Raw genomic sequence first — 13608 nt, 5'->3', positions numbered from 1 at the left:
TCGATCGTTGGAATAAAAACGCGGTCCGGGCTTGACATTTCTAAACTTCAAAATGACACCAATTAAGACAAAGCTCATGACTTCCCATTTCAAGCATCGTCTGCCTGACGCCCAATCTACTTTTTCGGAGACTTTTATCCCCGCAGTCTGGTCTGAGCCTGGTATGATCACCGAGGTGGAGCCGGCTGCCTATACACAAAGCGGGGGTGTCACTTCATCCTTCTTCACTCATTGGTTTACAATTCTAGGGAACATGATTCAGACATGATTTTTGTATAGCACAATATACGCGTGCACATATCCACTTACTCCAAAAGTGGAAACTGTACTGAGCGGCCTGTCGCTATGGAGCGCCGTATTCCGGGGCGTATGCAGCTTTTAATACGCATCTTCTGAATACGCATCTTCTGAATACACATCTTCTGAATACGCATCTTCTGAATACGCAGCTTCTGAATACGCATCTTCTGAATACGCATCTTCTGAATATGCATGTCATCAAGGCGACCCTTTTGTTATAAATACGGTTCCAATCAAATCTTGCCAATAGAAATATCTTAAAATTATCCCCAATAAATTTCCAATTGTCAGTCTGCGTAGAACTAATTCATGATTATGTGCTTCCATTTTCTCGAGAATCCGCAGTTATGACATCACCAGAAGTCTGTTGTTCCGGCGAAGCCTTCACATAAGTGAACTTTGACCCGATTATGGGAGCGTCATCTTCATTGCGGACATATTGTGCTAAATCCGCATCAGGGGTCATTTCAATCTTCGTCATCCCATTCCCGAGATAATCAAAGCGGTTTCCAAAATACCGAATTTTGAAGTCATCGTATCGCACGGTTTTCATGGTTTCGACATAGTGAATTGTACTTCCTGGCCATAAAGCCAATATCTTTCCATCGGCTGTATTGCCCTTATACCAGGATCGGCAGTCCTGATGCCAGACCGTTTGCTTCATATACTGATCTTTGAATTCGATGAAATCGTCCACCGCTTCCTTCGTCACTTCGATTGATTTGATGCTTTGTTGTTGGATTCTTGTTATGTGTTGGCAGATGTAGTCAGCTTGTGCTTTTGAAAGGTTAGCCAATCGTTCTCCCCGCGAGGAACCTTTTTTTACCTTCGATGCCAATTAAAACAGGTCCATTTCCAATTGGACTATTCGGTCCAAGAAACATGTAGTAATTCGGATAACCAGGTGCCGCGACGCCTAGATAGCTCCGAGGCTCATCCTTCCAGTCCTCTGCAAGTTGACGTCCGTGAGAACCGACCAAGGGGAATCGTGGCTTGAACGTAGTATCAAACCCGGTCTGCGGAGTAGGTTAGATGATCTGTATCAGTGTGAATCTTCCAAAGTTATAGATGACTTACAGCACAAACCAGAATGTCAACTGGGTATTCCTTACCCTCTTCCGTGACACAACCCTCCGGCGAAATCTTCGCGATCCCTCCATATATGACTGTGGTTTTCTCATCCTTGAGCGACTCTAGATATCCGACTCCAGGCGTGATTCGTCGACATCCCGCAGCCCACTTTGGTATCAATTGATCTACAAGCCCAGGGTCCTCCAAAACGCCTTGCATAGAAGCCGTGAAGCTTTCACGCGATCTCTGTTGCGTCGGAGAATCGGCAAGGAAGAGGGGGAAAATCCTGTTCATATTCTGCTCGATCGCTCGACGGAATTTGAGCAGTGTGCTTGAATCCCTGGCGAATTCCTCCTTCTCTTCTTCCTCGAATTTCCTTGGCTCAAATCCTGCGACACCGGATACAATCCATGATGGCCCACGAATAAAGGTAGTTACCTTGGAAACCTGTGGAAGAATCGCAGGTAGAATCTGGATCCCGGATGATCTACCCCAGAGAATTAGTTAGTGGTCTTCCTTTTCCACCTTCCAATCAAACAGGCAAAAGAGAGTTGCACATACCCATTCCCTATCAATCCTACATGCTTGCCTGTAAGGTCGAGATTTTGATCCCACGCCGCACTGTGAACAAGCTTGCCTTTGAAATCGTGCAGGCCAGGGATAGCAGGCCATTTCCATGCATTCAAAATACCACCTGCATTAACAAGAACATCGCACGAATCATTCAGAACAACACCGTTGACAAGATCCTGGATTTCAACGTTCCATTTACCGGCCCTGTCATCCCACTTGGCTCCGACAACCTCATGCGAAACTTTGGTCTTTTCGCCCAGGTTACTCCGGAACTGGAAACCCTTGAAATAATTGTATATCTCGGTACTTGGGGCGTACGTGCTTGACCAAGTTGGGTTTGGATCAAAAGACCAAACATACGTGTGAGATGGATTATCGCACGCACACCCAGGATACCTATTCTCGTACCAGGTCCCACCGACATCGGGGTTCTTCTCGTATATTTGGAAAGAGAGGTCGTCGAAGTTACGCTGTAGCTTGTAGCCCATTAAAAGGCCACTGGCACCTGCTCCGATTATAATGACTCGAAGTGGGCGGTTTGAGTTGAGGGGATCCCCGGCCATGATGAAACGAGGGTCCAAGGAAGGGAGTACGAAAATAAAAATCGACGTTTCAAATCTCAGTACTATCCCAAGGTCAATTTGTCACTCCGTATGTTTGAGATATTTCAGGGATTGATTAAATTGACCGATTCTGCAGCCTTATTTCATCCCCTAGAGCACCCCGCTCGCACTCACACTCTCACTCCCATTTTCATGCATGAAAGATGACTAGTCTAGTACCCACAGAGGTCTTCGGCACACCCCTCAACAGCACTGCCAGTGAAGACTAGAGTTCACACGGATAGTGACATCCAGTAAGCGGACAAATGTGTTTGCCTTCCCCCCTTTCCTCGGTTGATCTAATTGGCCCAATCCATGCATGCATCTACCCATTCACTGCTCCACCAATCATCACGCCGTGTTGCTGTCTGGGCAAAGAAAAAGACGTATCTCTACCGGGATAAGATTTACCTGAGCTATTCTCCATGCTGCAGCTGGAGGCATTATCTACCTCGGTTAGAGGGCACATGAATCAGGTTTGTGGATGGCAAGGTGACTTGACGAAGTCTCATTATTCAGTCCTGATGAGAACCCAGCTCATGTGCGGGAGGCCATAGCGATGACGATCTACGGAGTACGTTTCCCCTCTTCCTCCCCTCTTTGATGCTGAACTGACGGGTTTTATGTACATATCTGGATGTGGAGTGCTACGTTTCATAATTCTGTACATTGATGAGCGCCTGGTTGCGAGGCTGTAATATCCTATTCTACTAGTTAACTACCCACTTATCGATAATTAGCTACCAAGTACTAGGTACCAGCATCAGTACTAGTACTATGACCTGTATCCTACTATAATGTTATAATCACGTCAAATATCTGGCTTCGAGTTGGAATTTCACCAATTATCTCAAGTTACGTTACACTGCCTTCTTCTTGGAAAATGGGAAATTGTAATTATATTCCCGGTCCACGGTGTCAGCGTAATTGAACCATTCTGCTTGCCATCTACTAGATTTATGGGACCGATACAACTATACGGATAGGAGATGAGATGAAGGTAGATAGTACAATAAATGGTGATCAGATGAAGCTATCTACGAGCCATTTGGGTGCCAGATCTCTCAACATTTCCCTGCAGGACGAACTACACAACAAGCAACAATATAAACAGCAGGCATACTCGCAGGCGTAACTGCTACACAATGTGTAGCTTATCGTCAAATTGCTCGAAAGCGTCAATATCCAGATTCTTCGTCAGCCCGGCTGCTGTGTTCACCGGCATGTCTAAAAGCTTCAATTTTGACGCTGGCAGCACGAACTTGATATCTTGCGCTGGAATAAACGATAGACATCGCTTTGATGGATGGTTTGTAGCCAGCACCAATTGCTACCTTCTCTGCTCCGTCACTGTCACAACGAAGCTCGAACGAGTCACTCCTTTCATTAGATCCATCTCCATCGCGAAGACGGCGATGGAAAGGCCCTCTTCAACAGCGTCAGATAACTCTCGATACGCTGCTTCTGCGGATGAGATAGTCAGGATCATTTGCTTTTTGCTCCTACGCGACACTGGCGTGTCGTTGTAAAAGAACACGAAGCCTCCGACTGAGCGACTCCCCAGTTCATTTTCCCACAACGAGTCGAAACCAACCAAACCACGTTCAAGCGGTGATCTTTGAAAAGAAGACCAAAGTTTGACAACGTTCTCCCAGGCTCTCCAGGTGAAAGTTTTCTTTTCAGCGTCGGGGGCGGGCTGGATGTCTAGGTGGTGCTTGCGCGAGATGTAGACATTGGTCGCTGATTCGCCCCCAAAGTGGACTTGGTGGTAGCATTTCCGATATCTTATACCGACCTGAGTACTCAAGCTTGCGGATTGCTAGCCCCCACACTTCATTGATGTATGGCTTTATGGCTTTCATTACTGTGCTACTTCGTCGTTTGCACATCGTTTGCATCCATTAGATAGATATATCTAGGGTGTCTACGTATTTCCTGAGAGATTTCCCCTCCACTCGTAATCCATGGATCCATTTCATCATTTTCTAGTAACGGCAGCGCGTCTTCAGACATACTACTAGTACTACTGATAGTACTAGTAGTACCGTGACGTAGGGTACTAGTATGTTACCTGCCATACTAGTAGCTTACGCTATAAAACGGAAGGAGCCATCCATGATACTCTGGTCTGCTGCCCGTACCTACCTGCCTAGGTACCTATTTATATTAATAATACCCGAGTCTCAACGGAAGGAGCCACCTAGGTCACAAAAGTAAACATTCGCGAGTTTTGTTTTGATTTTCTTTTCTCCATCAACAAGTCTACGAATCAATTCTTTCTTCTATCCAGTCCAACATCACACGTATTTCTGTACACCATGAAGCTCACCTGTAGCTCTCCACATTCTTGGAAGACATGGGTCTCTTTCCTCGTCAAAATTCTCGCAGAAATGATCAATAAAATCGGCTGGCAACATACCATCCTGTTCGTCCTCCTCTGTGCATTCTTGTGATCCTCGTCTCCCGCCAATGCAGGCCCAAACCTCTTCTCGGGTCTCAGAAAGTCTCCAAAGAGCCACCGATATTCAGCCTTGTACGAGAGACAAAGTCCGGCCCAGGACACACTCCAAATTGACCCATGCCCATACGAAATTCACGAGGTTCATTCAAGCAATCTTACTATACTGCTTCGTCCAAGCGAATGCTATAGCGGCATGATACCGCGGTCATTGCGTGACCGACTGAATCCCAACGTATTTTCGGCGTTTCCAAAGACAATCGCTAGTTCAAGAATTCCCTTAGACAACCTCTTTGACCGGCATGGAAAGCCTTCGTTCAAAATCCGGGGTTTTGAGTGCTTTCGCAAACCATCTTCCTCCGACAGATCAAGTACTAGTATGTCGGGTAACTGGAAAGTGCCTCGATTTCAACGAAACAGGACATATTTCCTGTCTCCTTCCTGACAAGTTGTGCGGAACTTCCCTTGGCCAACACCACAAAGGCCCAGAGGACTGTTTGTTGTCATGATTCTGTGGACCCGGGGCATGATATGGACCAACCTCACCAGATATTTGCTGGTCTACGATCGCAAAGTGAGTCTCTTGCCTCATCCAACCAGCCGGTGTGCATGGCTCACTGTTAAATACGGCTAAAGCGGAGTGTGCAAAGGCTAACTGCGTAATATCAGACAAGAAATTCCCTAAGCCCGCAATTGAATACCTGGCAACAAAGCTACCTCCTTGCCAAGTCATGGGACGCGAAAAGTGTGAATGCTTGGCCATCAAAAGCCATTTATCTGAGCGATTTCCGTGCCGCATTACCCAGCCTCAAGCCCGGTCAGTCTGAAGCCGAGACCAAAGGAATACAGCATGCAGGGAAACCTAAAGATGCTCGTAACCCCAAATGACCAAGGTTTCGTGAAAAGATCGCTGCAAAATGAGCCCAGACAAATTTGACAAACAAGTCGACATCCGCACAGAGACCGTACTCTGGCGCGAGGTGTTTGGAACTCCAACTTGAATTATCGCTTCGTACAAGAGCCATTATATTTAATTGAATGATGGGGACCAGCTTTTTTCGGAGGTCGGCATAATGTCACCCACCACAAGTTCGACTTCGGGCTTTACAGAACAAGCTGGCCAAAAAGTGGAAGATTGACCCTGTCCACGTCGTCCATGGGTTCTGGACGACTTGTTCCCCTGCATCGATAAGGTATCGTGAAGTGATGTCTTCAGCTCTGATCCAAGGACTGGAGGAGCGCAAGTGGCACCCTAGTGTGTGAATACTCAGGATAGATGGACTTTCTAGGTAGCGGCCTTTTCAGGGGGTGATTTGGTGTAACCCGAAACCGGATCTCGAGCAGAATGAGCCACCTTCGCGTGTGGATGGCATTACTTCTACGTAAGAGGGGCTCCAGTATTTCGATGCCTATTCTACTAGCTTCACCCAGTGTATGACTTGGTGAAGGCCATGGCAGAGGCGCTTTATGCCTTGTGAAGGATTTTTGGTGGCTCCTTGGAGGGAAAAGGAGGCTTTGCTGGGCCGTCAGGTCCTTTGGTAGATATCTGCAGGAGATATGTGACGACGCGGGTATATTTTATGGAAACGCAGATCGCATATTACGCATAGAGATCGGATGGAATTGCTGCATACGGACACAACGCTAAGAACACGAATTTATCCTCCGCTCTTTGGGAAATGACGTGGAAGTGGCTCAGATAAATCGCTCAACAACTGGCAAACCGGTCGAAACTGTCGGCCTCTGGTACCTAAGCGGTACTTTGCAAGTGCACATCATCGCGAAACATCGTGATAGTACCCACGGACTGTGTACGGGGCAGAGCCCTGAAAGGCTTACATCGTGACTATATGTCGAAGCCTACCTAGGTAGTGTGGATGTGAGAATCCGCCGCCTGAATCTCCAAGAAGAGATCTTTGTCGAACCCTGGAGCTAGAATTTCTAGAGTGATACGCAGAGGCCAGAAGACGAGCAACTGGTATTCAGGTAGTACAAGTATTAGTAGCTAATACCACCAGGCGATGGCATAAGCCACAATGAACCAAGTTTATCTGCCTCAATTAACGACATACTGTCTACGGAGTACTTGAAATGTCTATTTTACTTTCGTGCTCCTCCCCTTTCGTAGGGAATGCTCGCTGGCTATCTGTGTAGGTAAATGGGTCGATCATGAGAGACAAAAGTAATGCAAGCAAACGCACGGCAGCAGATCAAAGACTTTCAAATTTGCATACGTGCAGAGTAGAACTAAACAAAACGCCCAGGTCAAGGAGATTCCCTATCATACTGGTACTGGTACAATTTTAGAAGCTCGGATTCCATCAACCGTACGAAAAAAAAAACAACCAATTCAAATAAACGGATCAATTAGTTGAAAAATATCAACACTAAGAAACAAGAGTTCTAGCACTCGTAATAGGTAATCTTGTACAGAAAGGAAGAAAAATGCGTACGGTACATGGTAGTAACAACTCCGCCAGGTCTTAAGACAAGCGTGACGGAACCCGCACTGCACCCCAGAATAGAAAGAAAAGAAAGAGAAATAGTAACAAAAGAAGAAAAACACCTCGACAGGGACGCCAGATGAATAATCCAACCGAAGCTCCACGGAAGACAAAAAAGCGATTTGTAAGAAGAGTAGAGCGAACAGAGCAAGCAGCCCCCGGTACGTAGTCGTACATCCCCGGGTTTTGGGCGTTTGATGGTGGGTATCGGTACACATTGCTCGTTGATCAGGTGAGGCCGTACAAAATGGTCGTAGGAGAAGGGGGAAGGGGATAGAATAGATAAGAAGCAATCAATTGAGACACCTAGTCCCAGCGCCCTTACTCCTCGCCTCCCATGCTCCAGCTAGGCTGGTTATGGGTGCGCGGGTTACGGAGCGAAGTGGCCGGCTTAATGGGGGAAGCTTCATCCTGCATGTTCCAGCTAGGCTGGTTGTGCGTCTTGGGGTTGTGCAGCGACGTCGCGGTCCGCGTGGGTTGGGGCGAATCGGAGTAATCCCAGTGCGCCTCGAGAGCCTTGACGGCCTTGCTGCGGTCTGCGGCTAGGGTCTTGGGGTTCTCGGGGGTGGCCTTGTGTCCGGGCGAGTTGTCGTGCATTTCCCACTGCGAGTTGAAGGTCTTATTTAGGTTTGCCTTGTTGCTGGTTACGCCGAGGGCTTCTTCGCGCTCGCCTTCGTGGCTTTTGGCGGCGGCTTCGTCTTCGTCGTAGAGGCGGTTCTCGTAGAGGCCTTTACCGCGGTTGCCGAAGGAGCTGATGATGCGGCCGTCTTCCTCTTTTACGTCGTCGCTGATCTCGAAGTGGGCGCTTTGGTCGGGCCGGGCTTTGACGACGGCTTCGCGGTGTGGGGGGGGAGTTGGGATCAACTTCCTCGTCTGTGTATCCGAAGCCTCGGGCCTTGGCGGCTGGTTCGGTGCTCTTGGCTGGGGTAGAGAAGTCGCCAAAGTCCCATTGAGATTGGTTACGGGGTTTGCTTGGCTTGGAGTCCTTCTTCGCCTCGGGGGGTTTCGCTGGCTCCCAGCTCGAAGTGGTCGTACTTGCGGGGATCGGACTTGTAGAACGAACGGTCTTCGGGGCGTCCTTCGTTGGCTCCGATCTCGAAGTGGTCGTACTTGCGAGGATCGGATTTGTAGAAGGAACGGTGTTCGTCGTGGTCCTCAGCGCCTCCGAAGAGTCGGTTGCCGACCTGGTGTCGGGATCCGCCCTTGGGAGAAATCACTTTCTCAGCCTTGGAGGGCGTGGAGGGAGTCTCGCCGTCATCTGCCACGAAGATATCGCCCAGATCGCGGCGCGCGGGTTGGTTGGATCCTCCGTAGGGACGCATGACGGTATTGGTTTCTGGCTTGCTGGGAGACAGGATCTCGGTCAAGGAGCCCTGACCGTAGGGATCACGGGTGTGTCGCTTGCTGGGAGAAGGAGGTCTGCGTGTCTCGAGTTCTTGCTCTACAGCACCGTCCTTGTTAGGCGAGAGGAGGTCGGTCAAGGAAGCGGCCGAGTAGGGGTCTCTGATGTGTCGCTTTCCGGGGGAGGAAGGGCGCGCAGGCAGGTCGCCTTGAGAGGGTTCCAATGAAGGTGCAGCGTCCTTTGCAATAGCAGCGGCCTTGAGCAAACGGGTTTGCTCCTGAGCTTGACGAATAGGCCAATTGCGGCCACGGGCACCAATCACTTCGAGCTCCTTAAGCAGGGAGCCTTGATCCCAGTAGATGCGGACTTGCTGGATCTGATTTTCGGGGTTGAATTGAACGATGTGGAGCTAGAAAAGGGGGAGAAAAGAAGAGAGATATTAGAATCTGTGTCCCGTGACGTCTCACAATTGGGTCATATGCATCAATACTTCGGGGAATTTAACTTACCGTGGGGAAAGTCACGACGCGATCCGCCAGGAAGTTATCGTCGAACGAGGGGAGATACGCCCCGCCACCCTCGAGAAACTCGATGGTCGTCTCAATGTCTAGACACAAAGAGTCGGAGCTCTCAATCTCGCTGATGATCTTCTCGGACTTTTTTCTGAGGTGGGCGGATTGGCGCGATGTATGCGACGCAACGGCGTCAGCGCCATCGATGCGCGTGGTGGAGGGAACATAGATCAGCGACACATTGGCGGCCACTGGGGCATGGCGGGGGTTAGCCCGGAACTTGGAGTAGGCGTCCTTGAGATAAGTCATGGTAGCCGTAATCCAAGAGAATTGGGGCGCTGTTTATCCAAGGTGATTTTTGGAGGATACAAGGGGAAGGAGAGAGAAGGAGGGAGGACTTGATTGTTTGGTTCTAGGGAAATGACTGGAAGTGGTACGCGACGGGCAAACCAAACCGGGCACGCCGAGGCCGGGGCTGGGCCATTTCTACAATGCACGGAGTAGGGAGTACACAATACAATGTTAGTACGGAGTAGTAGCTTGAGCTATCCGAGTAAGAGTAAACTTAGTAAATAACGCAGGGGCCCTCAAAAAACACGCCAGTGTTTCACCAGTACCCGCGAGGCCCCAGAAGCCCTAAACCCGTTCCTACGTCTCTCCGGCAACTTCAGATGTTTCACCCCGAGAGTTCAAGACATTCCACTTCAACTATGAGGTTTATATTTTGGCGCAAGACTGGCTGGGCATAGCTGATTTATATGGTACATATTCTTTCCCTCCCACACGAATCCCCCCTTGAATCAATGCGATCGCAATACCAATCTGCAATTCTGCCACGCGCGCACTACCGTCGATCCTTGCTCCTGCGGGCCCGAACATCAGCTCCAGTTGGGGTCCTGGGAAATAAGCCATCTCCGGGGAGGGGGAGAGTGAGGAACAGGGAGAAGGGGGCGAAGTATGTTATGAATGCGAGCATGAGCATGGAGAAAAGCCTTGAAAGGATTGGCTGTGTCTTGAAATCAGCCACTTCGTCTATGTGCATGCCCTATTTCCATTCCCTAAAAAGGAGCCCAGCCAAAATATCAAATCACATGCAAAGGGTCCGGGGAAATGAAATGCCATCCTTGTAAAACTCCCTGAAGCGCCAAATCGACAGAATATTCTCTTTTTTCTTTTTGTTGGCTTGTGAGCAAGCTCGGGAATCGTCGGTGTCGGTAGATCTCGCTTTGCCAATCGAAGGAACGCTATGTCCAGTAAAATCGAAATGTTGGAAAGGGGTGTGGTGGTTTGGTGAGGCTGATTCTTGGTGTTGTTGAGTGTGGTTTGGTGTGAGTGTGGGTATGTGATGCGGCTCGTATCGCGGTTATAGGGGTCTATGGGGAAGAAGAGATCTCTTTGTCAGTAATGGTACTTTTGTAAATGTGGCTGCTGTTGCATTCAAGTTGTTTTTCACTCACCCAAGGTAATCTTCCTTGATCGTGCCGATGGCGTTGATCGCCGCCACATCGGGCTTAACACCAAGGATCTTGAGACGCAAACTAGTTCCCTTCTCAATCACCTGATCGGCATGATCGGTATACTGCGGAGGCACGGTATTGGGCTCCCACTTGATGTCGCCAGGAATGTTCTAGGGAGCAGTGCAGTCAGTATTAGGTCAGATCACGGGTTGCAGTTTGCAGTTTCGTATGGGAGAGCAGTGTATACCTTTCGCGCAATGAAGACAGACAGAGGACCGGCCAATGTAAAGATACCGGTAGGCTTGACGGATGTGACGATAGCATCGACCTAGAAATCTCAAGTCAGACCAATCCCAGCAGAAACAGCTCCGCACTCGTCTCGTGGAGCTTGTATTTCGTCTTCTTCCAACGTACCGTCTCGCCTCGGAATGGCTTCCAGATAATCGCACGGTATTTGATGGTGTATTCCGCATTTCCGCTAGAGGGAATCACTCGTCCCTCGCCGATATCAACCATGTCCATCACGCAAATCACAAAGTGGTCACCCGTGCACCGACCTTCCTCTTCCTCGTTTAGTCGGGTGATCAGGTACTCTCGCATATTGGGTCCGAAGAATGACGGATGCAAGGAAATGACCTTGGTCTCTTCTTTGAGGAAGAACATTGTGGCGGTTTGCGATCAGTCTGGGACTTCGTAATGTGGGTTGGCAATGGCAAGGCAGCTCCGAAATACACGGGCGCTGTCGGTGTCGCGATCAAAGTTGCTTCAATTCACGGGCGCAGGGTATCGCAGAGATCGCTCGAGTTCGGAGATCGGGCAGGGTAGGCTTTGCGCAGGTAGATAGGTGGAGGGTTTCAATTGGTGTGAATGATGTTGTCGGCTGCTAGCTCATGGCCTGTTGGCGAGGCGCAGGGTTAGGAGTTGCGCGATGAAAGAGTGTGTGAGAGACTCGGCAGAGACTCGTTAGGAGGTACGGTATCTGCCTGTGATTAAGGGTAAAGGCAGATAGACCGATGCTGTGAACGCGCTTGCTAGAGCTGCTTGAGATTGTCGTCCCTCTTACGGCGGGAGAGGTTTGGGTCATGTGACATGGCATGTTCCGGGGTTGTCACTTAAGCTACTAACCTTGGGGTTTTAGAACTGAGTTTAGTAAATCGCTATATAAATAGAATATTACTTACTTCGATATATTAATATTACTAGCGGTAGCGTATCTGTCGTCCAACGCCAGTGTTGGGCACGGCTTATTAAATTTAGTATTATTGAAGGGTTTAAGCAGAATGCCACATAATATATGTAGTGGCACCTACTTCCATTATCAGATCTAGTCGAATACTCAAAAATGAAATTCCAAGGTTTAGACATAACATTGACGCGCTCATTGATGAGAAGCCATTTTAAGGGAACCCATGCCGAATCTTAATATAAACATCGACTTGAATATTATGATTGGTCTTGTTAAAGCTCGCTGTTGTACAATCGTTTCTGCCCACTGGCAGCTGGTGGTGGTGATACATACAAGGTAATACAGTAAATTACCAGCACGACCCATAATCTAGCACCACCAATACCATACAGAAACCACCCTCGGCCCAACCAACACATGCCCGGAAGTGCAGGGACGGTTGCACCACTTAGCGTCCCCATAATTGATGATGTAGTGGGCAACCATCTCTCTTCCCCAACCCCAGCTTTCTGGCTGATAGCCTTGCTTTGAACCGCCTGCACCGGCCTCCATCCAGGATGGCGCTCAATCTTGAGAAGCAGCTGCTCTTCGTGAGTTTCCTCGTTCCTCGTTCCGACCCCCAAGGGTCCTGGCTGACATCCTATCCGCAGTATGGAGCTTACCACAACAATCCTGTATGTCTCAATCCAAACCCAACAACCACGGGGTGGAAGGACACTTTACTGATGAATATTTCAGGTGAACGTCGCGATTCACATTATTTGTGTCCCAATCCTGCTCTTCACCGGCATACTCTTGGTTCGTGACCCCGGCGTTCTTCACACCGTCCAGCTATGAAAACTGACACCTCTACACTACACAGGCATGTAACTGCCCACCCCTCCTGCCCACCCCCGACGCCCTCCGCTTCGAATACCTCCCCGCCAACGCAGGCACGATCGGTGCATTCATCTACGCGATCTTCTACGTCCTCCTGGAGCCGGTCGCGGGTGGTCTGGTCGCGCCCTTGGTGATCGGCTCCGCGGCCGCTGGCAATTATCTCCTCGGAACGCACGGCATGGTCGTGAACTACTGGGCTGGTGGAATCCACGTCGTCTCGTGGTTGGCGCAGTTTGTTGGGCATGGAAAGTTCGAGGGCCGCGCGCCGGCGCTGCTGGATAATCTTGTGCAGGCGGTGCTGCTTGCGCCGCTCTTTGTATGGATGGAGATTCTTTTCTTCTTTGGGTATCGGCCTGAGCTGAAGGAGCGGTTTGATAAGAGTGTTGAGAAGGAGGTTGCGAAGTTTCGCAGGGAGAAGGAGGCGAAGAAGAGTGGTGGTGGTGGTAAATAGGGTCTGACTTCGTGTCCTTCGTGTTCTTCGGGTTGACCCTATGGGGGTGTGGATGTGGATGTGGGTGGAGCCGGGTGGTTCAGGAGAGAGAAAGAGAAGAGGGATGTCAGGTTGTTGATGGAGGAGTTTCTTTCGGATCTGGCTCTTGCTGTTGTTATTGCTCTTATGAGGCGATCATCTTAGCGTGTTTTCTTTCGTTATCATTTTGATATTGTTGAGCCGGGTGCGGTGATGATTTCGGGTATTCCCTTAGCATGCGACACGTAGTATATA

General features: G+C 49.3%; 6 protein-coding genes across 6 annotated transcripts; 2 read left to right on the top strand and 4 right to left on the bottom strand.

Moving 5' to 3' along the window:
• Positions 1-52: 52 nt before the first annotated feature.
• Positions 53-268, top strand: N7533_001692 (uncharacterized protein; the record flags this gene model as incomplete). Its single annotated transcript, XM_057098342.1, has 1 exon — positions 53-268. One exon carries the CDS (start codon positions 53-55, stop codon positions 266-268), a length of 216 nt encoding a protein of 71 aa, XP_056963478.1.
• Positions 269-613: 345 nt separating this feature from the next.
• Positions 614-2507, bottom strand: N7533_001691 (flavin-containing monooxygenase; the record flags this gene model as incomplete). Its single annotated transcript, XM_057098341.1, has 4 exons — positions 614-1077; positions 1127-1316; positions 1378-1858; positions 1933-2507. 4 exons carry the CDS (start codon positions 2505-2507, stop codon positions 614-616), a joined length of 1710 nt encoding a protein of 569 aa, XP_056963477.1.
• A 1369-nt stretch (positions 2508-3876) lies between these two features.
• On the bottom strand, positions 3877-4435 carry N7533_001690 (uncharacterized protein; the record flags this gene model as incomplete). The annotated part of the gene is made up of 2 exons (XM_057098340.1): positions 3877-4307; positions 4342-4435. The coding sequence occupies 2 exons, from the start codon at positions 4433-4435 to the stop codon at positions 3877-3879; spliced, it is 525 nt and encodes a 174-aa protein (XP_056963476.1).
• A 3394-nt stretch (positions 4436-7829) lies between these two features.
• On the bottom strand, positions 7830-9671 carry N7533_001689 (uncharacterized protein; the record flags this gene model as incomplete). The annotated part of the gene is made up of 3 exons (XM_057098339.1): positions 7830-8403; positions 8472-9259; positions 9360-9671. 3 exons carry the CDS (start codon positions 9669-9671, stop codon positions 7830-7832), a joined length of 1674 nt encoding a protein of 557 aa, XP_056963475.1.
• Positions 9672-10725: 1054 nt separating this feature from the next.
• On the bottom strand, positions 10726-11482 carry N7533_001688 (DNA-directed RNA polymerase II subunit RPB7; the record flags this gene model as incomplete). Its single annotated transcript, XM_057098338.1, has 4 exons — positions 10726-10735; positions 10820-10989; positions 11067-11147; positions 11234-11482. 4 exons carry the CDS (start codon positions 11480-11482, stop codon positions 10726-10728), a joined length of 510 nt encoding a protein of 169 aa, XP_056963474.1.
• A 1080-nt stretch (positions 11483-12562) lies between these two features.
• N7533_001687 (2-hydroxy-palmitic acid dioxygenase MPO1) lies at positions 12563-13326 on the top strand (the record flags this gene model as incomplete). Its single annotated transcript, XM_057098337.1, has 3 exons — positions 12563-12679; positions 12744-12803; positions 12868-13326. Coding segments are annotated over 3 exons (636 nt in total), but the record flags the coding sequence as incomplete, so codon positions are not given.
• Between the last annotated feature and the right edge of the window lie 282 nt (positions 13327-13608).

Source organism: Penicillium manginii, assembly GCF_028828005.1.
Source record: "Penicillium manginii strain IBT 31320 chromosome Unknown utg000002l:1.0-5564898.0:1.0-5567710.0, whole genome shotgun sequence".
NCBI classification, from domain to species: Eukaryota; Fungi; Ascomycota; class Eurotiomycetes; order Eurotiales; family Aspergillaceae; genus Penicillium; species Penicillium manginii.
The sequence above is the reverse complement of the archived record's forward strand: the minus strand, read 5'-3'. Positions and strand labels throughout refer to the sequence as shown.